The sequence below is a fragment of the Rhinatrema bivittatum genome, chromosome 2, assembly GCF_901001135.1.
Source record: "Rhinatrema bivittatum chromosome 2, aRhiBiv1.1, whole genome shotgun sequence".
Classification (NCBI taxonomy): Eukaryota; Metazoa; Chordata; class Amphibia; order Gymnophiona; family Rhinatrematidae; genus Rhinatrema; species Rhinatrema bivittatum.
The window spans coordinates 278,798,398-278,820,205 of NC_042616.1; the positions used below are offsets into that span (position 1 = coordinate 278,798,398).

The window sequence follows — 21,808 nt, forward strand, 5'->3', positions numbered from 1 at the left end:
TAAGGTATGCACGTATGCCTCCAGCCCACAAGCTGCTCCCAACAGGGGACCATCCGCATCATTGGAAGAGGACCCCTTCTTCCCTGCCACTCGGGGCAGTGTTCACAACCTGTAGGGGGAAGACGTCTCAGCCAACAAGGAATAGTAATAATTAGCAGCCAGATTTAGGGTCCTCATTAACCATTTTCTGAAGGAAGCCACAATTTGTGGCCCCTGGCTGAGGACCATAGTTACAATTACTGAGTTGGGAGGGGGAAATAAAGATAGGAGCAGGGAAATCTGGTGACTGCCAATGAAAGCTCATAATGCCATAGCTCAATAGAAGCTAGTTCCAATTCAGCCTACGGCCCAAAATAACTAGAGGAAGGTTCTTGGGGTGGAAGGGGTCGAGATATCAACAGAGAAAACAAATTAGCAAGGTTTGACTCTTAATAGGACAAAACATCTTGACCATTGGCAAAGAATGAATTGATAATTGCAATAAGACAGATGGAGAGATATTACTAATCCCTACAGTGATTATGACTAGTGCTTATTTTCTGCCAGGTCTCACCAGAACTTTGCTACTGAGGCATCCCGCACCAAACCTGGCCCTAACCTAGTAACTTTTTTTTTCTAGAAAATCACCATTGATTATGATATTTGTCTTTTTCTCCATGTCTGAGCCTATTAAACCAGGCAACTGGCAGCACAGTACAGAATCTCGCCATAGCACCACTTCCCCTCCTGAGCTGCTGGTCAGCATACTGAACACGCTGAGTTTTCTCCTCCTGTGCTTTCTTACAGAGACAGAGTCGTTAGCTACACTCTGGGTCGCAGGCTTCCAACGGATCATGTCAGCGGGCAGTTGCAGTTCCGATTTGAGATAACGTCCTCCATCCATCCAGGTGCTGTGTACTGCATTTATCATTTGCCTGATACATTTCCATTGGCAATTGTTCACCCAAGGTCTCTGTTCTTTACTGTTCTTCATATGTTATGTAGAAATGTTAAACCATCCAATGCGTAACCTACCATGTGTGATGAAGAAAACGGAGTGTGTTCGCTAACAACTATTCAAAAGCATGAGTTTTTAGGAACAGCCTAGCACTTCAGGTCTGCTCACTTAAACCTAATCATTGGTCTCATGTATTATTTTTTACAAAAAATGTTTGCTTGCATATAAAATCCATTAATGGAAAAGTACTTATCTTAAATTTGGTGAAAAATTTATGCCAGCCTTAGTGTTTCTTTTTGTCAATACGACAGTATGAATGCCCATTCCAATTTCATTATGTCACAGCCTGACTGCCCGACACATTACGTGTTTTGTACCTTCTTCAGGGGCGATTCCAACATTTACAAAGAAACATCCTGCTTTTTAGCAGCTTGACATGATCAACCTTTTCACTGTGCTCACAAAGTGTTGTCTGTGCCGCAAAGGTTTGACTTTATTTAGATATACAAATGGTTTTCATGTTTTGTTTGCTTTCCAAAGACAGTAATTAATGTGGATCATATGTACAAGCATTTTTCCTACAGACACAAAATGGGAGAAAATGTTTAATAGTAAGCCTCAGTTGAGCAATATATAATATCCATACTTCCCTTGCATTTGATTCTTGCTACTCTCTCCGAGTTTTGTTTTGTTTTTTACCTCCCACTCTGACTACTGTAATAACTTGAGCTGGCCTATCTGACTCAGCCCTCCATCCTCTTCAGGTTCTCCTAAATTATGCTTCCCAACTTTTTCACCAATTGCTTCATCACTCCCACACCTTGCTCTTTCTCTCTGATTTACCCTGGCTTCTAGTGAAATTACGCTATTTCAAAACCTTCGACTAACCTACATATGCATCCATGGTTCTGCTCCTCTATTTTCCATCTCGTCCCCTTCTTGTCATTTCCGTTCCTCAAATTGAATGCTTTTCTCTGCTCCTCATGTGAAGCAGATATCTTCTTATTTTCATACCTGGGAATTTTTTAGTGGTGATCACCCTGAGATTGCTGTTGATTAGCACAGGAGGGGGCTGGGAAGATAAGATGAAAGAATAATACATAATCATACAAACGTTAATGGCTTGTCTAGTCTTCTCATCCACACCAACTGCTCAGCTTTACAATCCCTACCTACTCCCTCAGAGATCCCTTGTGCTTGTTCCTTATTTTCTTGAATTCAGATACTGTCTTGGTGTCCACCACCCCCACAGGAGGGCTGTTCCTAAGCTAGTAGGCCATGCCAGGCATTATCATAAACCTCTCCAGCTGCTACAAAATGCAGCGGCAAGGATTTTGACAAATACCAATCGGAGAGAGCATATTTCTCCTATTCTAAAAGATCTCCACTGGCTCCCAGTAAACTTCCGGATCCTTCATAAATCTCTCACAATCATTCATAAAAATATCCACCATCAGACCCCGCTTGATCTGTCTCATCCTCTCAGACTGCACTCGACAGCCAGGCCTTTAAGGGATGCCTACAAGGGATCTTTACACGTTCCTACAATCAAATTAGTGCACCACGCAAACATCAGAGACCGGTCATTCTCTACCGCAGGCCCTTCCATGTGGAACGCCATGCCTCCGGACCTCAGACTGGAGACTTGTCTAACAACTTTTAAATAGAAACTAAAGACATGGCTGTTCAGCCAAGCCTTCCCCACTACAAACCCCATTGCCTGATCTAGAATTGTACACCACACATCTTTGTAAACAAAATTCTCCATATTTTTCATGCATAATATCCATTAAAGAGGTTGGCCCCTTGCCCCCTCTTCTGTATATAGTATTTATTCTATTTTATTTCACTTTATATATTTACAAGCCGTAAAGCCCGTTAAAACGGGCTACATCCCTCTGTCTCTCACCTCCCCCTCATTCTCTCTCCCCTCACTCTTCACCACCCCCCTCCCCACCCACTCCTCTCCACCCTCCCTCTCCTCTCACTCAGTCCCCCCTCTCCCTCACTCCCTCCCACTCAGTCCCCCCTCTCCCTCCCTCCCACTCACTCAGTCCCCCTCTCCCTCCCTCCCTCCCACTCCCTCAGTCCCCCTCTCCCTCCCTCCCACTCACTCAGTCCCCCTCTCCCTCCCTCCCTCCCTTCACCCACCTCCATTTCCTCCCGGCGCCGTAAGCGCGACTTCCCGCAACCCTCACCCGGCTCCATTAACTCCTCCCGCTCCTGCCGGCAGATCTCGGTGGGGGGGGCGCGGGAGTGACACCCCCCCCCCCCCCCGAGATCTGCCGGCAGATCTGGGGAGGAGAAGCAGCGGCACCGCGCGCTGCGCGCGGCGCCGCTGCTTCTCCTCCCGCTCCTGCGGCCCCACCGCCATTTTTTTTTTCTGATCGACATCCTTGCCCGCACATGCGCAGTAGAGCTGAGCTCTACTGCGCATTTGCGGGCCGTCGGTCACAGGCCATTTATAAGGTAGATTGCTCCGTTCACCCCTTCTTTATTTTCCTACTCCAAGTTAAGGCTTCCTTGTTATAATGTAACTGTATGCTCCGTATCTCTTGTTGATTGGTTAATTTTATATTCTGCTTAGTTCATTGTAAACCGAGTTGATTTGATTTGTATCAAGAAAGTCGGTATATAAAAGCCTCAATAAATAAATAAAATAAATCATCTTCCAGTTTGGTTTAACTTATTTAAATGTATTCATTAATAGCCCTCTTTTAGAGCCAAGTTCTTATATGACCAATACTAAATCCAACACCCATGCCCCTCCCATACTCTTACCATCAAGTTTTATAATAATCCGCACACCCACCAAGACTAGTGAGGCTGTTGTCCAAAACATTCAGCTAGCCCGGGCTTGTTGATGTTAGGGTTGTAAGTATGGCTTCTCCATGCAGGCTATACCAGCCATACCTCTGATATTAGGATACTTTGGATAATACTTATATTGGTCCAGTTTTAAAAAAGTCTCAACCTGGGAAGAATTAAGTTTTCTCTAGGACCATTGCACTGGAAAACCATTGCACTGGAAGCATTGTTTACTTTTGTACTATTATTTTCTTGTCTTACTGATTCTGGAGTATATACCTTCATCTTATAGACAGCAATGCTTTAGTAAATAACTTGGTTTGAATATTAATGCTGCATTTATTGCCCGCAGATGATGAGGAGGTCTCCATAAGTACTGATCTTCCCGAGTCAACAGAACCTCCGGGAAGCCCTGTGAGCAATACAGCAGAAGAAATCATCAGCAAGCCTTGGTACAGTGCTACGGTGACCTCAGACAGCACAGATCCAGAGCAGTTGAATGACTGCACAACAAATGGCATCAATGCCAGTAGCCCCAAAGCTGCTGTCAGAACACCCAAGGAAGTTAGCCAGAATAGTTTAAATGAAAACCCCGCAGAGATCTCAGAAACTGGCGTCGAGCTAGCAGATGTTTCAGACCCCTTGGAATTGGCTCCAGGTGAAGTACAGCTGCCCCTCGGCACTATGGATCTGGCAGAGCAACAGGTTTCGCCTGCCAGCACTGTACCTGAGGATGAAGCTGGAGAAAATGCCCAGATTAATGCTGCTACTCAGGAGGAGGAAGGAGATGCCCTTGCCAACTCGGAGGTAATTGATATTAATGAAGCCCAGGTAGAGGATCAAGATGAGAAGGACCTGGAGAAAAGTATTGAAGCAGAAGGTGTAGTGTGCCCACAGCAAGATGAAGAACCAAGACTGAGGACTACAGTGAGGAGAAAAACCAGGCCATGCTCTTTGCCCGTGTCTGAGCTCGAGACTGTGATTGCCTCAGCTTGTGGCGAGCCAGAGACCCCTCGCACTCATTACATCAGGATTCACACACTCCTCCACAGTTTACCATCAGCACAGCTGAATGGTGATGGAGAGGAGGAGGAGGAGGAGGACCAAGTCAGCATAGACATCGATGAGGAGTCTACTGTCAAGGAAGTATCAGAGAAGGATGTGATTAGTGAGACGGAAACCATTGCAGCGGAACCCTCTGTTGAAAATGCAGGGGATGAAAATGCTGGCAGCGGGAGGACTTTACCTCACGCCATCTCTACTGAGCACCTCTCTGACTGTAGTGAGCAACTGCTGGACTTTGATCATCCCCGGACCGAAAGCGAAAGCGAGTCGAGCCCCCGGGCCCTGGGAGACCATGACTGTGATATGTGTGATACCTCCTGCTACAGCACCTCTTGCTACAGCACTTCCTGCTACAGCACCTCCTGCTACAGCACTTCCTGTTACGACAGCCACAACCGCTTCTCAAGCCATACTCGTTTCTCCTCTGTGGACAGTGCAAGGATCTCGGAAAGCACTGTTTTCTCTTCCCAAGATGACGAAGAAGAAGAAAACAGTGCTTTTGAGTCAGCGCCAGACTCGGTGCAGAGCCCTGAGCCTGACAGAGAGCAAGGCAATGGTGCCATGCATTGGTCAGACGAACTCCTAGCACAAGGAGGGAACCTACCAAGAACAACAGGAAGCCTGGAGTCTCCTGCAGCAGGTCCTAGCAGCAGAAGAGAAGGTTAGCTTTAAACACCTAGTTTCTGACACAGTGGCACAATGACAGAAAATATATGTTGAGTAAGAAATGTGTAACCCTTCCAAATCCCCTAGCTTTTCTAGTGTTTGCTCCCTGCCTGAGACACGTACTGTAAATTTTCATGAAATCTGCATTGCTAGGGAAATAGAGTCGAATTGCAGTAAAATGTCATTCACTTGAAATTTTTGCAGCAATAACAACAAAAACAAATTAACATTTAGAGAAATCTTTGTGATTTATTTCTGCGGTATTATGTTATAAACGTTGCCTTATAGATAAGGTATTTATTTAAAAAATGGAATATTAACTTCAGGTGAGCGGTGGTTAGGTTTAGTGGTGGCCACACAGTCAGTTTTGATTTCAGGATATCCACAATTGGGGGGGGGGGGGGGCAATATTCAAAGGCATTTAATTATATAATTTATGAATTATCTAGCTAAATGCCAGCTTTTGAATATTTGGGGCACTTACTCTGCTAAATATTATTCAGATAAATCATTATTCAGCTAAAATCTAGCTGGTTAAAAAAAGAAGCGTTCCAGAGTGAAGCTAAATTATCCAGCACACTGTTACCCCGCGATTGGACGCACGTTTCGACGCGCCAGCTTTACCCCTTATTCAGTAAGGGGTAATAGCGCGTCCAAAACATGCGTCCAACCGCCCCGAACCTAATAGCGCCCACAACATGCAAATGCATGTTCATGGTCCTATTAGGTATTCCCATGCGATACAGAAAGTAAAATGTGCAGCCAAGCCGCACATTTTACTTTCAGAAATTAGCGCCTACCCAAAGGTGGCGTTAATTTCTGCCGGCACTGGAAAAGTGTACAGAAAAGCAGTAAAACCCGCTTTTCTGTGCACCCTCCGACTTAATATCATGGCGATATTAAGTCGGAGGTGCCGAAAGTTAAAAAAAAAAGTAAAAAAAATAGAAAAAAAAAAATTGAAATAGGCCCGCGGCTCGCAGGTCGAAAACCGGACGCTCAATTTTGCCGGCGTCCGGTTTCCAAACCCGTGGCTGTCAGCGGGCTCGAGAACCGACGCCAGCAAAATTGAGCGTCGGCTGTCAAACCCGCTGACAGCCGCCGCTCCTGTCAAAAAAGAGGCGCTAGGGACGCGCTAGTATCCCTAGCGCCTCTTTTTACCACCGTGGGAGAGCGTGTGATACAGTATTTTAAAAAATACTGTATCACACGCTCTCCCACGATTTTACTATATCGGCCCGTAAGTTAGCCAGATAACCTTAGAACTCCCTCAGAGTAGTCCTTAGGTTATTTGGCCTTGTGTGATCGAACAGCGATGCTAGTAGCTTATGCTTCCAGCGTTGCTATCAGAGCAACATTAGAAGCTTCTGGGATCACAGAGTACCGCAATCCCAGCGCAGAAAGGTACTGGGTGGATGGGAGGGTTAAAATTGGAGTGGGAGGGAGAGGGGGGCATTGATTTTAGAGGCTTCCTTATCCAAGGAGGGGGGTGGGGTGAATAGCCAACCATAACTCCTCCAACTTTTATAACAGGACGCAGAGGGGTTTGAGGAGATGGAGGGAGGAATCTTGGCCAAACAGGGAACATTTTTTCTATATTAAGTGAAGGGGGGAAGGGGCTGGGAATCAGGCCAATAGGCCCGGGCGCCTCATTTATTTTTTAAAACTGGTGCCATGTAATCAGCTAAATTCTTTTGAATGTAGTTGGCTATGACAAGCTATCTGGCCATAAAAGGCCACTTAACTTCAAAACCTAACTGACAATATTCAAAGCTAGCCGGTAAGGTTTAAACATTATCCAGCTAAAGGTAGCTGGATAATTTTATTTGGGAATATTCAACGGGACATTTGCCTACTGAATATCCAGATAATGTATCTTACCTTCAGCTGCTTAAGTTAGCTTTTGGGGGTTTTTTTGAATATTGGGTCTAATAGAGAGAAGTTTTCATAGACCAGTTCTCCAATATATGCAGATTTATCTCATGCATATTCATTGTGGATATCCTGAAAACCCAGCTGGCTGTGGAGTCCCCAGGTCAGGTTAGGGAAGACCTGTGCTGGCCCAAAGGCAGCTACAAGACCATTTCATGGCTGGAGTCACACTCAGACCCCTTTGCCCCTTTTACTTTACAGCTCTTCATAGTTTTGAAAATAAACACCACCATGGTAAGGCAACCTGTCATTTACCTGTATGTTTGGATAATCTCACCCTTAGCTCATTTTACATTGAACTGAAGAAGGGAAATAGCTCTGAAAAGCTAGGCACAAATGTATTTAATCCAATAAAAAGGTGTGATTTACAGCTTGCTTCTTCACTTTTAGTTTGATTTTTCCAGAACTCAGACCAGTCAGTCAGCATCTGATTGGCTGATCGTTAATTAACATCTCAGTATTTCACTCCAGTACCTTTTTCATTGTGACATCAGCAAATAACTTCCACTCCCCCACCACTGTGAAGTGCATTTGACTCAGAGTAGTAGCTCTGCATGGGCAGAATGCATGCAGGTCCATGCAAGCTACCTGTGCCTCTCAGATGGAGGTAGCACAAAAAACAGTAGGTGATCTTTGACAAAATTCACCCAAACCATTTTCCAATCTTACCTATCTGTTTGATGTGTAGCCTTTATCTCTGCTTGTTCTTGGTCTTCTCTTAGTTCAGTCTCTGCCTCGTTTCTTCTCTTTATTTTTCTGTCTACCTCTCATTTCTTCAGCCTTTTTTGCTCTCTTTCCTCTATTTGTCTGTTTGTCTGTGGCTGCAAACTATCTCTCCATTTTTTTTCCTTCATACGAACCCTTTGCTGTCACCTTTCACCGCTCCCTCGTGCCTAGAGTTGCCAACTGGCTCCAAGTTTTCAGGGCAGGTTGATCCAGTCTTGGTTTTGCTCCTCTGCATGCAGTCTTGCTTTTCTTAAGGAATGCAATAGGGAAAATCAGAATAAGTCCCAGCATGAAATGGGGTAAAACCAAAGCTGCATCAACCTGTCCTGAAAATCCGGAGCCAGTTGGCAACCCTACTCTTGCCTCTTCTTTCCCTCCCTTTTGGTATCATCCTTCTTCCCTTTCCTTTCTTTCACCCCTTCATATTGCTTTCTTCCCTCTTCTCACCACTGCAAACTGCATCCTTCTCTCTTCTCAGTCCCTCATGCCTCTTCCCTCCTTTTTTTCTCTCCCTCTAATTCACCCCTGTTTTGTCTTCTCTCATTCTCGTGCTGCTTCTTTCCCTTTCTGCTCATTCCTGCATGGCCAACTCCCCCCACCCCCTTTGCTTTTTCTATCCCCATCTCCTCCTCTTCCTCCTACCAGTTCCCTCCCTGGCCTCTTTTCCCTATCACTGAGCAGCAGCAATTCTAACTAAGGCTCCCAATGATGGGACAGGCAGGAAGATGGCTTCAGACCATCGCTACTGTTCTGATAATGGTCCAGCATGCGAAGGACTCCACAGGCCTCTACTGATGATCCTTCCAATGGCAGCAGCCTGGGCAGAAGGGGATCAATGCCTCATAGCACTAGTAATGCCCTTCCTGATGATGGCGGCCTGGGTGGGGAACAATACTACAGGCTGTGGGCCAGGATCCTCTAAATGGTGATGTTCCAGTTATCAACCACAGGGAAGAAGGGGGTGTTGGGAAGTTGGAAGTGCTTTTCTCCCAAATTGTTACTCCCTCCATATCCTGCAGCCCATGGGTCATGCATTCTTTTGTCATCCAGTTGGCTACAGAGAAAGGCAAAAGCAGCAGTACAAGACAGAAAAAGGCTTCTTTTTGTCCTCCCCTCTGGTCATTCACAACTCAGAGCTGTTCTCCCCCCAGAGCTCACCTGGCAGTTCCTGCACTTTGGAGTTTGTTCTCTGCTGGCAGGAGTTCAGGAGACACGAGCCAAATGTAAGAGTCTCTGGTCAAATGCTGGACACTTGGCAGGTCAGGGTAGGCCCCTAGTTAGGAGGTACAGGTAAACACACAGACTTTGTGGGGGATCATGACTCAAATCACAATTTTCATATCTCTACCAATAATTGATACATAGGACTATTAGGGATGTGCAAGGGAAAAAAAATTGTTTACATTTTCGGTTCATTTTCAGGAGATTTTTTTCCCACGAATTTCAGTTCATGGATTGTTAGATTCATTTCATTCGTGAGAAAAAAAATAATCAAATAATAACCTCCCCCCCCCCCCCAAAAAAAAAAAAGTAAATAAAGCAGAAACAAAGCCTCCCAAACTATTTTCCTGAATATTAACTACAACTCAGGAATCGCAGCTAACTTTCCCCAGGAGCATCAGGATGCTAACGCACATCCTGATGTTCCTGGGCAATTTCTTAAATATCCATATCGTTCCAATTGAGTCTCCTCCAAAGTGTGTAAACTTCTGCTGGGGTCTTGTGCGACCCCTACCTCCTCTAGAGGCAGCCCCAATGTTAAAACTTATTCAAAAATTAAGTTCACACAGTGATTTGAAGAAAATCCAATTCCCCGGCTTTAGGCTTTCCCCAGTCCCCTAACCCACCCTAGCCCTCACCTAGGCATACCTTTAAGACCTGGTGACCTAGCAGGGCTCGGAACACCCGCTAAGTTCCAGGCCTGGTACTGTCTCAATTCAAAATGATGCCATCTGGCCATAATGCAAGCTAATTTATTTAAATATATTTCTAACCTACACTATCTAAAAAACCTAGGTAGGTTACAATAATAACATAAATAATAGTTAAAATATAGCAGGAACAAATGTCTTCTAGTTTACAAAATATAAAACATGAAAGGCATAAAAACTTTAAATTCCCCAGTGTCCTGTAAGGTTCACAGATTGCAAAACAACAAGTTTAAGTATTAGTCACTGAAAGCTTGAACAAACAAATGCCCGGAGGGGTAGGCTAGGGTGAGTCAGGGGGGTCAGCAGGGGTCTGACAAGACCCCCGGGAGGGGGTTTACATACTTGGGGGTGGGGGTTTGATCCAGATGATATGGCCTTTTATAAAAATGGCGGCCCCAGGCAAATGGGTTGCCATCGCATAGCTTTTTGGGCCTTTACCTCACAGTATTTTTGCTCACGATACTTACCACCAAAGAAACTATCTTGGAAGTTTACTAAGCTGTGGTTCCAAGCACCGCAGCTTAGTAAACCCCCGCAGTATTGTGGCTTAGTAAATGACCCCCCCCCCCCCCCAGATGTACACGTGGCTCGTGAACCACCTCTCTGCTACTGCTGATGACTTCTTTCTTTCCTTGTTCGTAGGTGACTGTCCCTTGCCGCACAATGTGCAGCCAGTCAGCCAGCGTCCTTCCTTGCGACCTGACCACCACCACTATCCAACCATTGATGAGCCCCTTCCACCAAGTAATTCTTAATTTCTTGTGGTCCCTATTGTTGAAACCATTCTTGATCTTCTTCTGCAGAAGGCAGGTGTATTCAAATGGTTGCTGTTCTAAAACACCTTCTGCCAGCTAGGGGTGGAACTCTTACAACCTCCAGGGGTCCATGAGCCTGCTCCAGCAGCAACCCACATGTGAGATGAGCCAGCTATGGAGTCCTGCGCTAGGCCGAAGTGAGAGAAGCCAAGGCCAGGGGTCCATGAGCCTGCTCTAGCAGCAACCCACATGTGAGATGAGCCAGCTATGGGGACCTGCGCTAGGCCGAAGTGAGAGAAGCCAAGGCCAGGGCCTTTTGCCTCTCTTGTTCCGCAAATGGTTCCATCATTAGGAGTGTGCATGTAAAACAATTGTGGGTCATGCTTTCATGTCATGTTGTTTCAGATTTATTTTGTTTTTCATGCTATATCATTTTTTTCTTTTTCTTTCATTTTTAGTATACTTTTTACAGTGGTGCTATATTTTTGCATGTGTACCTTATGAATTATATGCACAATCACCTGCTAAACTGCTGTAGCACATGCTAAAATGACACAACAACATAATGTTCCAGTAATTTTACATTAGGTCATTCCTTGAACTCTAATAGCATTTGTGTGACCTTGACTTAGAAATGCAACCCTCAAGTATACTTTGCAGTGAACATCATAGGAGAGGAGTGCATCACTTCCATTTGATACATTCCTGGAAGGGGAATCCCTGATTTGTTTTAACCTTTATTCTCCAGCAGAGTGCAGCACTGCAATGCCTTCCTGTGTCAGTGCATTACCAATGAGAAAATCCCCTAGAAGAACCTGCAAAGGCCAACTGGTTTGAGCTAGTAGACTGCAGAATACAAGGACAGTTTTATGTGATGCTCCGGAAACTTAGTGGGTTTATTTATTTTGTTCTTTATATTCTGCCTGTCCATGGTAAACTCAAGGTGGATTACAGCAAAACATAACATGACAGAGAAATGCATAAATAATGAACATAGAAGTAATAATACACTATAAAAACAATACTAACAAAATTCAACAAAACAACAATATATGGTGGTGAGTTTTTATATTAAGTGTGTATGAAAAAGGGATGGCTGTGCACGATGCAGTCATGTAATTGGAGAGAGTTTACTTCAATTTGTGAGAAAACTGATTACCGAAAATGGGGAGGCAGAGAGATAGGAATGAAAGAAATTGAAGCACGGATTAAATGGATAAAGATGGTTTCTGTGAGATCGAAAATGATGTAGAGGGGATAAAACTGAACCGTAAAGGAGATGGGGCAGAAAACTTTAGAGAGAGAGAGAGATCTGCTTTGTTAGTCTAATGACAGGCCTCAGGCCGCTCTCAGGTCTCTGGGACAGGGAACTGAGATTTAAAAATGTTCACTCTACCAGAAACAATAGGGCATCGATACAGTAAATGTGTGCGAGAGAGATCTCCCCTCGTTCTGTCCTTTCACTTTTTAATGCAAGAGTCTTCCCTCAGCCCTTCTCTCTTTTTTTTCTCCTTCTTACCCCCCTCATGACTCTCCCTCTGTATTTGATTGACTGGAAGGAAAGAAATGAATGAATGCTGCTGGAGCTGCTGCAGCAATGCTGTGAAAAAAGCAGGAGAAGAGGAGGAACCGTGCATTGCAAGAGACGCTCGCTCGTGGTTCCTGGTTCTCGTCGTCCCTTGCTTCTATCTCCACCCCTCAGATCCTGTCCCTCTTCCCAGCTCCTCATTCCGAACATCTGTTTCCCTTTTCAAACAGAGTCAACAGTATCTGGCTTGAGTACCCTAGCTTTTTATTAAATAAACCTAGGATGGGAGTTTAAGCCTAGCCTGTGGCAGTGGCTGCAGTAGACTTTTTTTGTTTTCTAAAACAAGCTGAGGATTCATAATCCAAGGTTGTGGCAATAATTAAAAAAAAAAAAATAAACAGCAGCTGTATCATCAGTTGGGCTGAGTTCAGGCCAGCCTGACAGATCAGGGTAAGGCTGCCAGGTGACTCCATCTCCAAATTACCTAGGACAGCCTGCATCAGTTCTGGTTCTCCCTCGTGGCATATTCCGAGAGATAGATCTGATTTCCTAAGTAAAGCAATACTGCATCTCTGCAGATGCAGTGGAGGTAAAACCTGGACTAACTCCGCTTGTCCCAAGTGGCAGGTAGTCACCTGGTAACCTTAGATCTGCAGACAATGCCAACAGGAGAAGTGAGAGCTAAGAAAACAGCCATAAGGAAGTGCACAACCAGCTAGTACAGGGAGGCTGAGCCCGGACTCTGGTTTGCGCTTGTGATACAGAGAGCTGTAAAACTGCTGCCCTCACCCTTTTTGGCTCCTCCCCCAATACACACACACGCACACGCGCACACACACACACACACACACGCACACACACACACAAATACTATTTTACATATGTATATACTGTATATATACATACATTCATACATACATACACAAACCTCCTGACTTTGGGCTCTAGCAAAGACAAAGAGAGAACGGAAGAATGGCACTCCCTGCATCTCTGAAAGCACATATTTTTCTCACAGATGGGTAAAGACAGTCACTAATCTAGGTGGGTTCACTCCCCTACATACATATATACATATACAGCTTACAGTATGTAATGATCCACTGGGATTCATTATTAGTAGTGTCATTAGTTTAACTCCTTTAGCTAGGGACAGAGAGGTGGAGATTGTGGGGGGGGGGGGCACCATTCGGTACAGCCCCCCTCCTTTTGAGGGAGCTGGGATGGCCGTCCGCCTGGTGAGAAGATAAAAGCAGCTTGCAGCAATGCAAGGGGAGGCAGTTTGAGTTTAGGGTTTGGAGGAAGCGCAGGCGGTTTACCTTCGTTGGATTGTTTTGGGCCTGCTTGAGGATTCGGTCAAGCCCTGCCAGGTGTCCTTGGGCAAGGTGGAAGAGCTGCCCTTCCAGTCCACTCACTGGCTGATGGGGTTTGCATTCCAGGTTGTTTTGAGATTTCAGAGATTTTTCTTTGTAAGAAGCTGCGAGACCCCTGCCGGTTGCCTGGAAAGAGGGCACAGGATAAGGAAGACCTGCCCCTCTGCCCACCTCCGTGAGCACGAGGTGTGGTAGTGACCCGCTGCAGAGAACTTCTGGTGATTTTTGGGCTCAGTTTGTGGGACAGATTTTTGGTTGAAAGAGCTGGGAGGAAGAGTCTTGCTGTCCCCTTCCTACCCTGACTGGAGGAACATCAAGAGCTGTGTGCTCTTTTTCCATCTTGGGGAGAGGGTTTGATCGAGACATGTGAGTAAGACCAAACTGACATCTATTGAGGACCTCATTTGGAGTTGCCACTCTTGTGGAGAGAGGAAATTGGGACTCTCTGTGAAGAAACTGATTTGTCATTTTTACCAGTTTTGGAGGGGTTTTTTCCTGCCTATACAAAGTAAACCCGCTCCACTTGGAACCCTCATTTGTCCTTGCTGGAGGGTGAGATTTTTCCCTGCCTTGGTAGTAAGAGATCCTTGCACAAATAGTCAAAAGACTGTGAACAGCAAAGATAAAATCTGGGTGCTAAGGACTGTTTAGAACTGTGCCATTTACTCATCTATTCATCCATAGAAATGAAATGAAACAGAAATGACGGCAGAAGAAGACCAATCGGTCCATCCAGTCTGCCCAGCAAGCTTCACACTTCTTTTTTCTCTCATACTTATCTGTTACTCTTAGCTCTTAGTAACCTTAGGTTCTATTTCCCTTTCACCCCCACCATTAATGTAGAGAGCAGTGATGGAGCTGCTTCCAAGTGAAATATTGTTTGATTAGTTGGGTAAGCGGCAGCATAGCTCTCTGCCGTTGAAGCAGTCAGAGTCTCCTGTGTATTTTTGGCATTATACACTACAACACTCACAGTAGTAAAAATATTTTGCCTCTACCAGGGAAAAGAGTTAAACAGTCACTCTTGTCACTCTGGGCCTTGAAGTAGGAATTCCTTCCCCTTACCATGAAAAAACTCAGGCCCTGGGGAAAGAGACTTTTCTGTGAGCTAGAACGATTGAGCCAGTTCCATGTAATACTAAATACTTGTGATGAGCAGTGTGAGAGTGAGCCCTTGTTACTATAGTGTAGTTGACACAGCCTCATTGGATAAGTTCTTAGAAGAGGAGTCCATTACCTACTATTAATTAAGTTGACTTACTTGCTAGGTTCTTATGGCCTGGATTGGCCACTGTTGGAAACAGGATGCTGGGCTTGCTGGACCCTTGGTCTGACCCAGTATGGCATGTTCTTATGTTCTTATAGGGCTATGCCAACAGCTGGCAAATGAGCCCTGGCATAGGACAGACTGGAGCTTTGCCTATATCAGCTATCCCCCCTGGGTTAAGCCCTTGGTTTCTGGTGGCCAACAGGATTTAGGTGGGTCCCTTGGGCGATGGAGTGAGCAAGAGTCCAGAGGCAAGCCGAGGTCAGGACAGGCAGCAGACTGGAGAAACCTGGAACAGGCCAATGGTTAGGGCAGGCAGCAGGCAAACGTAGACTAGGTACAATGCAAGCAAGCATAGTCAGTTTGAATCCAAGAGATCAGGTCCAGGCAGCAGGCAAACATAGTTAGGTCCAATGCAGGAGGTCAGGTCCAGGCAGCAGGCAAACATAGTCAGGTCCAATGCAGGAGGTCAGGTCCAGGCAGCAGACAAATGTAGTCAGGTCCAATGCAGGAGGTCAGGTCCAGGCAGCAGGCAAATGTAGTCAGGTCCAATGCAGGAGGTCAAGTCCAGGCAGCAGGTAAACATAGTCAGGTCCAATGCAAGAGGTCAGGTCCAGGAGATCAGTCCAAGAATGGCAAAGACACACAAGTGATACTGGACAAGACAGGCTGGACAAGGCAAGGCTGGAGCACAGGAACACAGGAGCAACTTGAAACTCAGAAACAAAAAGGAACACAGGACAACTGGGAAAGGTAGAGATGTGCAATCGTTTATCATGAATTAGGCAATTACAACAAAATTGCCTAATTCGTAGTGGTTCGGGGGCCCCGAAACCCGAAAAGGATTTTCCCCGAACTTTGGGGAAACTTCGTTTTTCGGGTTTGTGTGGGGAGAGGGGCACATTTTTTTTTTTAATTAAAAACCACCCCAAAGATTAAGATTAAGTATAATACAACCACCCTCCCCCCATCCTGATCCCTCCCCAAGACTTACTAACATCCCTGGGGGTCCCGGGTTCCATTTGTCCCTCCATGCCCGGTGTGCCACTGCAAGCCGTGCTCAAAATGGTGCCGAATAGCCTCTGAACTACTATGTCACAGGGGCTACCGGCGCCATTGGTCAGCCCCCGTCACATGGCCATCGGCGCCATCTTGTGCTCATACCATGTGACAGGGGCTGACCAATGGCGCCGGTAGCCCCTGTGACATAGTATGGGCAAAGGCTATCGGCGCCATTTTGATTCCTGGCATCCGACGGCACGCATGCAGGAGATCACTCCTGGACCCCCGCTGGACCCCCAGGGACTTTTGGCCAGCTTGGGGGGCCTCCTGACCCCCCCCACCAAGGCTTGCCAATAATCCCTGGGGGTCCAGCGGGGGTCCGGGAGCGATTTCGTTGTCGGCTGCCAGGAATCAAAATGGCGCCGATAGCCTTTGCCCATACTATGTCACAGGGGCTACCGGCGCCATTGGTCAGCCCCTGTCACATGGTATGAGCACAAGTTGGTGCCGATGGCCATGTGACAGGGGCTGACCAATGGCGCCGGTAGCCCCTGTGACATAGTAGTTCAGAGGCTATTCGGCACCATTTTGAGGAGCACGGCTTGCAGTAGCACACCGGGCACGGAGGGACAAATGGAACCCGGGACCCCGCTGGACCCCCAGGGATGTTAGTAAGTCTTGGGGAGGGATCGGGATGGTGGGGGGGGGGGTTGTATGTAATGTTTTAAAATGAATTTAAATGCTTGGGGTGGGGTTTTTTTTAGCTTCGTTTCCTGCTTCGTTTTTTGGGCCGGTTTTGGGTTTCCTCGTTTCATTTTTCAAAAAATCTAAACGAGAAAACCCAAATTTTACCACGAAGTATCCGAGCCAAAAAACGACCCGGTAGAAAAAAACGAAGCACATCTCTAGAAAGCAGGAGCAACAGTCTCTGCTACTAGGCAGGAGACTGTTGCTGAGGCGAGGTAATTGTTAGGATTCATGGATATCGTGGACCCTTGGCTCGAGGTGGAGGTTCATACTACCTGAGGGGTGGAGTCCCACAGGTTCACACCATCGGGAGGCGAGGTCAGCTGCAGCAGGGGACACGACTTTAGTTCAGTAGAGTAAGAATATCCTGTGTCACTGTCACGTGATCACTGGTACCTGCACTGAAATATACTGTGAGGCGTCCCGAGGAATGGGATGAAGAGACACAGTTCAGAGGAGTCACAGGCAGGACTGAAGATTCAAAGTACCAGAGCTGGAACCTCCAAGACCATGGAGCACTGGGCAGGCCCCGAGGAGCTGGGAGCGCGAAGATAGGATCTTCTGGAGGAGAGATGCAGAGACTGTCTTGACGGGTGGGACAGCGTAGTGACAGAGTCTCTGGTGTGATGACGTAGGGGCTGCCCCGATGTGCGGGAAAGCGCAGATTTGAGTCTCTGATGTAGTGACAATGTAGGGGCTGCCCCGAGGAGCGAGGAAGTGCAGAGTCGATTCTCTGATGTAATGACGTAGGCTGCCCCGAGGAGCAGGGATGCGTAAAGTAAAGTCACTGGTGTAGAGATGTAGGCACTGCCCCGAGGAGTAGGGAAGTGCAGAGTCAAAGTCTCCGGTGTGATAAGGTAGACATTACTCCGAGGAGCGGGAAAGCATAGAGAAGGGATCTCTGATAGGCAGTTCTTGAGGCAACCCTGAGGAGCAGGGAAGCCAGCAGGCAGGACCTCTGGTGAGGGCGCAGGAGCTACTCCGAGGAGCGGGGAAGCCTGGAGACAAAGTCTCCCCAAGGAAGCGCAAGCAGGCCCCCCGAGGAGTGCAAGATTGATGTCTGGTTTCTCGATGCTGCAGGTATTGCTGGTAGGCTTCTGCAACAGTCTTGACTCGATGGGAAATGCTTTTAGTCAAAAAACATATCCCAAAGGGATAAATCCACTAATATTGAATATTCTCTTTATGGAGTTGGGCAGTAACTGGCCAAAACTCTTGTCTTTTCTGCAATGTGATTGGGCAAAGGTCAGCAAAAATGAATGTCATGACCATTCCCGTTCCATGTCATTTGTTTGCATGCAATATTATAAATTTTATCTTTAGCCGCATAGATGTGAAAGCACACCACTATATTACGAGGTTTATAGGCCAACCTCTCGCCCAGAGAACAATGGCCCATTCCAATTTAATTTTAAATGTGGAAGAAGTTTCAGGAGACATAGAAGAGGCTATAAATTTGTTCCACAACAGAATCACAATCCTGTTATTCCAGGGGCTCCAGTACCCCTCGGAAGTGCAGATTGCTGCAGTGGGATTGATTTTCGAGATCCTCAAGCTTCTTGACGAGTGAGGAACATTCCGTTTGCAAAGTCTTGTGATCTGTGCGCAGTTGAGTGAGTTCTTCGGCCTGTGAGTCCACCTTTATGTCCGATTCTTCCCATTTCTGCAATATCCTCCTTTATTTCTCCCTTAAGATCCAACATTTCTTGGTTACAGGATTTAAGATCCTGATTCAGATCACCGAACCAACTGTGAATTTCCACCGGAGTTGGTAGTTCGGATTCTGATTGACATAATGCATCTTCTGAGCCTCTTTCAGTATCTACACCATAGGTGGCCACCATTTTTGTTGAAGTGGCCTCTCAGCTTGAATCAGTTTTCTGATAAGAGAACTGACAAAAATCTAAGGAGTTTCACTTGATGGACATCAGAAAGCCTCATGTAATAATATTCAAGAGGTAGAGGGAGCTTAAAGTCACTGATGCCTGAGATATCAGCTTAGTTTGCCCGTTCGGTGGAGGAGCACCCAAATTAAGCAACTGACAGCCTCGATGATGTCATTTCTTCCACATTTTTCTAACTTTGTGTAAAACTTGTGCTCACAGAGTCTCTGGAGAACTCGCTTCACATGATCTCGATGTTCTTGCAATGGTTTTGAGAAGTCTAGGATATCGTCAAGATATACCACCACTTGGGAGTAGAAAAGATCCCAAAAACTCTCATTGACCATAAACTGAAAGACCATGAGGTCATAATCCGAAGGGCATCACCAGGTATTCATAATGGCCATCCCTGTTATTAAAAGTGGTCTTCCATCTGTCTCCCTCTCAAATCCTAATCAGGTTGTATGTCTCCTGCAGGTCAAGCATTGTAAATATCTGCAACCCTCTGAAGGAATCAAAGAGTTCTGTGATCAGTGGGACAGGGTAACAATTCTTCTTGGTAATTGCATTGAGCCCAAGGTAGTCGATGCAAGGGCATAACAAACCGTATTTTTACTCCACGAAAAAGAAGCTGTCCCCGGGCAGTGATGAAGAAGGGTGAATGAACCCCTCATCCAGATTTTCCTTGATCTATTTGGACATGGCCTCTGTTTCAGGCAAGGATCGAAGGGAAGGCTCTACCCATGGTTGGTACCTTCCCCAGAATTTAGTCAATGGGAAAGTCATAGGAGCAATGTGGTGAAAGAACCTCTGACTGCTACTTGCAAAGACATCCGCATACTCTACATACTGTGGTGGCAGACCCGGTAGCTCCGGGGTGACTGTCCAGGCGAGATGCATTTGACAGGCGAGACCTTGGCGAGACACTGCTCTATCTCACGATCTGCAGAATACTCCAACTGATGTGGGGCCGGTGCAGCATGAACCAAGGTAGGCCTAAGATGACCATGTTGACTGCTTTGGGCAGCACATATAAGCTGATGAGCTCTCCATGCAGGAGGCCGGTCTGCATAGAGATCAGAAAAAAGGCCCTTGTGATTTGTCCAGGTAAGGGTTCTCTGTGAATAGATGAGATTATGTGGACAATGTCCAACGGAATGGTCGGGATCCCATAGTGGTGCATCAAGGACTCGTGAATTAAACTGCCTTCAGTGCCGGTACTGAGGAAGGCTTGTGAATCCACATGGGTGTCCCCAAATGAGAGATGTACTAGTGCTAGGATTTGTGGCGAGGTACATGGTTGACCTAGAGTGACTTCTTCTATCAGATCTAGGTCCTGGAGTTTCCTGGCCTGGCCGGGCAGTGGTTTGCAAAGTTCCCAGTGCGGCATAATATAGGCACAAGTTGAGACATCGGCGCATCCATTTCTCCTTAGTAGACAGCTTGAGGTGATCAATTTGCATAGACTCCTTTTACACTGTCCCCAAGTCAGGAGGTGACCTGGGAATTAGGGGCAATGTGAATGGGACAAGCCAGGCCCCTCGCATGAGCCCGTTCTTCAAATCAGACATCTAGACATATGGATAAATTGATTAACCCCTACAGCTTATCAGGCAGATCTCAGCCAGCCAGCTCATCTTGATACATTCCAAGTGCCCTTGCCTGAAGATGGCTATTAAGCTATCACTGATCCTTTGGAGTTCAGATGCCAGTGTATGATAATGAACCACGTACTTTCCAACAGTTTGGTAGCCTTGTTTGATCTGAAGAAGCTCGGTGGCCATGGAAAATGTGCAGCCAGGAACACAAAACATCATATGGAATTCTCGCAGGAAGTTGTATAAATCCCCTAGGAGGAGGGATGAAGCCCAGGCTAGGGCAGAACTGCCCAACAAGGACAAGATATATGTAGATCAGAAGGGAAGAGAGGTGCTTGCAACTCAAACTGCATCTGGCATTGATTCAAAAAGCCTCTACACTTGGCGGGATCCCCCTCATACGTTGGAGGCAAATAAAGCATGGGAGTAGCAGGCCTTACTGTAGGTAATGGAACAGATGCTAGAGAAGTTGGACAGACAGCCATACCCTGAAGATAACTGGCCATCTTGTTTGGTTGGGCTTGCTGCTTTTGGAGCTTGTGAGCTATCCTAGCAATGGCAGAGGCCTGGGATGAGTCTGCCGAGCTCATAGCCTCAGCAAACTGTAATGAACAGCATGACAGTGAGCCCTTGTTGCTGTGGCGTATTTGATGCAGCTCTTTAGGCATCCCTATGAGGCCTACGCTGACATCTGGTGAATGATTCCTGGTGCAGGACAGACTGGAGCTTCACCTATACCAGCCACATCCCCGGAAGGTTGAGCTCTTGGGTTCTAAAGGCCAGCAGGACTTAGGTGGGTCCCTAGGGTGGTAGAGTGAGCAAGAGTTCAAAGGCATGCCAGGATCAGGACAAGCAGCAACCTGGAGAGGCAGGTAACAGGCCAATGGTTGGTGCAAGTGGCAGACAAGTGTAGACTAAGTACGATGCAAGAGGTCAGATCCAGGAGATCAAGCCAAGGATGGACAAAGACACACTGGACAAGACAGGCTGGGCAAGGCTAGATGAGACATGATGGGCAAGGCAAGGCTGGAGCACAGAACAAACAGGAACATAGGACAACCAGGAACACAGGAGCAACACATATTGTTACTAGGCAGATGACCCTTTGATGAGGCGAGGTAATGCTGCAGAGCCTCTGCTTAAATAGCCTGGTCGGGCTGATGTCATCAGTGTTTCCCGCTACAGAGCCTATATTATATGCGCATATGTGTGCGCATGCGCACTTAAGGGAAAGCAACAGCCTGGCCAGAATGGCAGTGTCAGCAGCGGTCATCAGTGGGCAGTGATGACATTCTGCCATAACAGGAGGTCTCTACCAGTATCAGGTAGCGGTTGGGATGAGTGTGGCGTCTCACAGGGCAGTCCTGTGAGCCGTCAAACATAACAATACTTTTATGGCCCTGTTGTTTGTGAGCAGCTACCCAAAAACAGGGTTAAATATATATATCACAGAACTGTCCTCATCAGAAATGTTGTATCTCACCAAAGTGTCCCATCTATTGCAAGAGATTATAGCACAAAGGAGAAGAAGCAATGTTAAAAATGTACTTGCTCAGGTGTTTACACGTATAACTAAGCATAGTGTATTAGATTTAA

At 46.4% G+C, this 21,808-nt stretch overlaps 1 protein-coding gene across 1 annotated transcript in view; it reads left to right on the top strand.

Annotated features, from left to right (window-relative positions):
- The window catches only part of HECW1 (HECT, C2 and WW domain containing E3 ubiquitin protein ligase 1), a 327,850-nt gene that overhangs the window by 170,649 nt on the left and 135,393 nt on the right, over positions 1-21,808 (top strand). Inside the window, exons 7-9 of the mRNA XM_029589548.1 lie at positions 787-887; positions 4,098-5,471; positions 10,705-10,806. Of these exons, the coding sequence (XP_029445408.1) occupies positions 787-887; positions 4,098-5,471; positions 10,705-10,806 (1,577 nt within the window). The remainder of the gene's footprint in view (positions 1-786; positions 888-4,097; positions 5,472-10,704; positions 10,807-21,808) is intronic.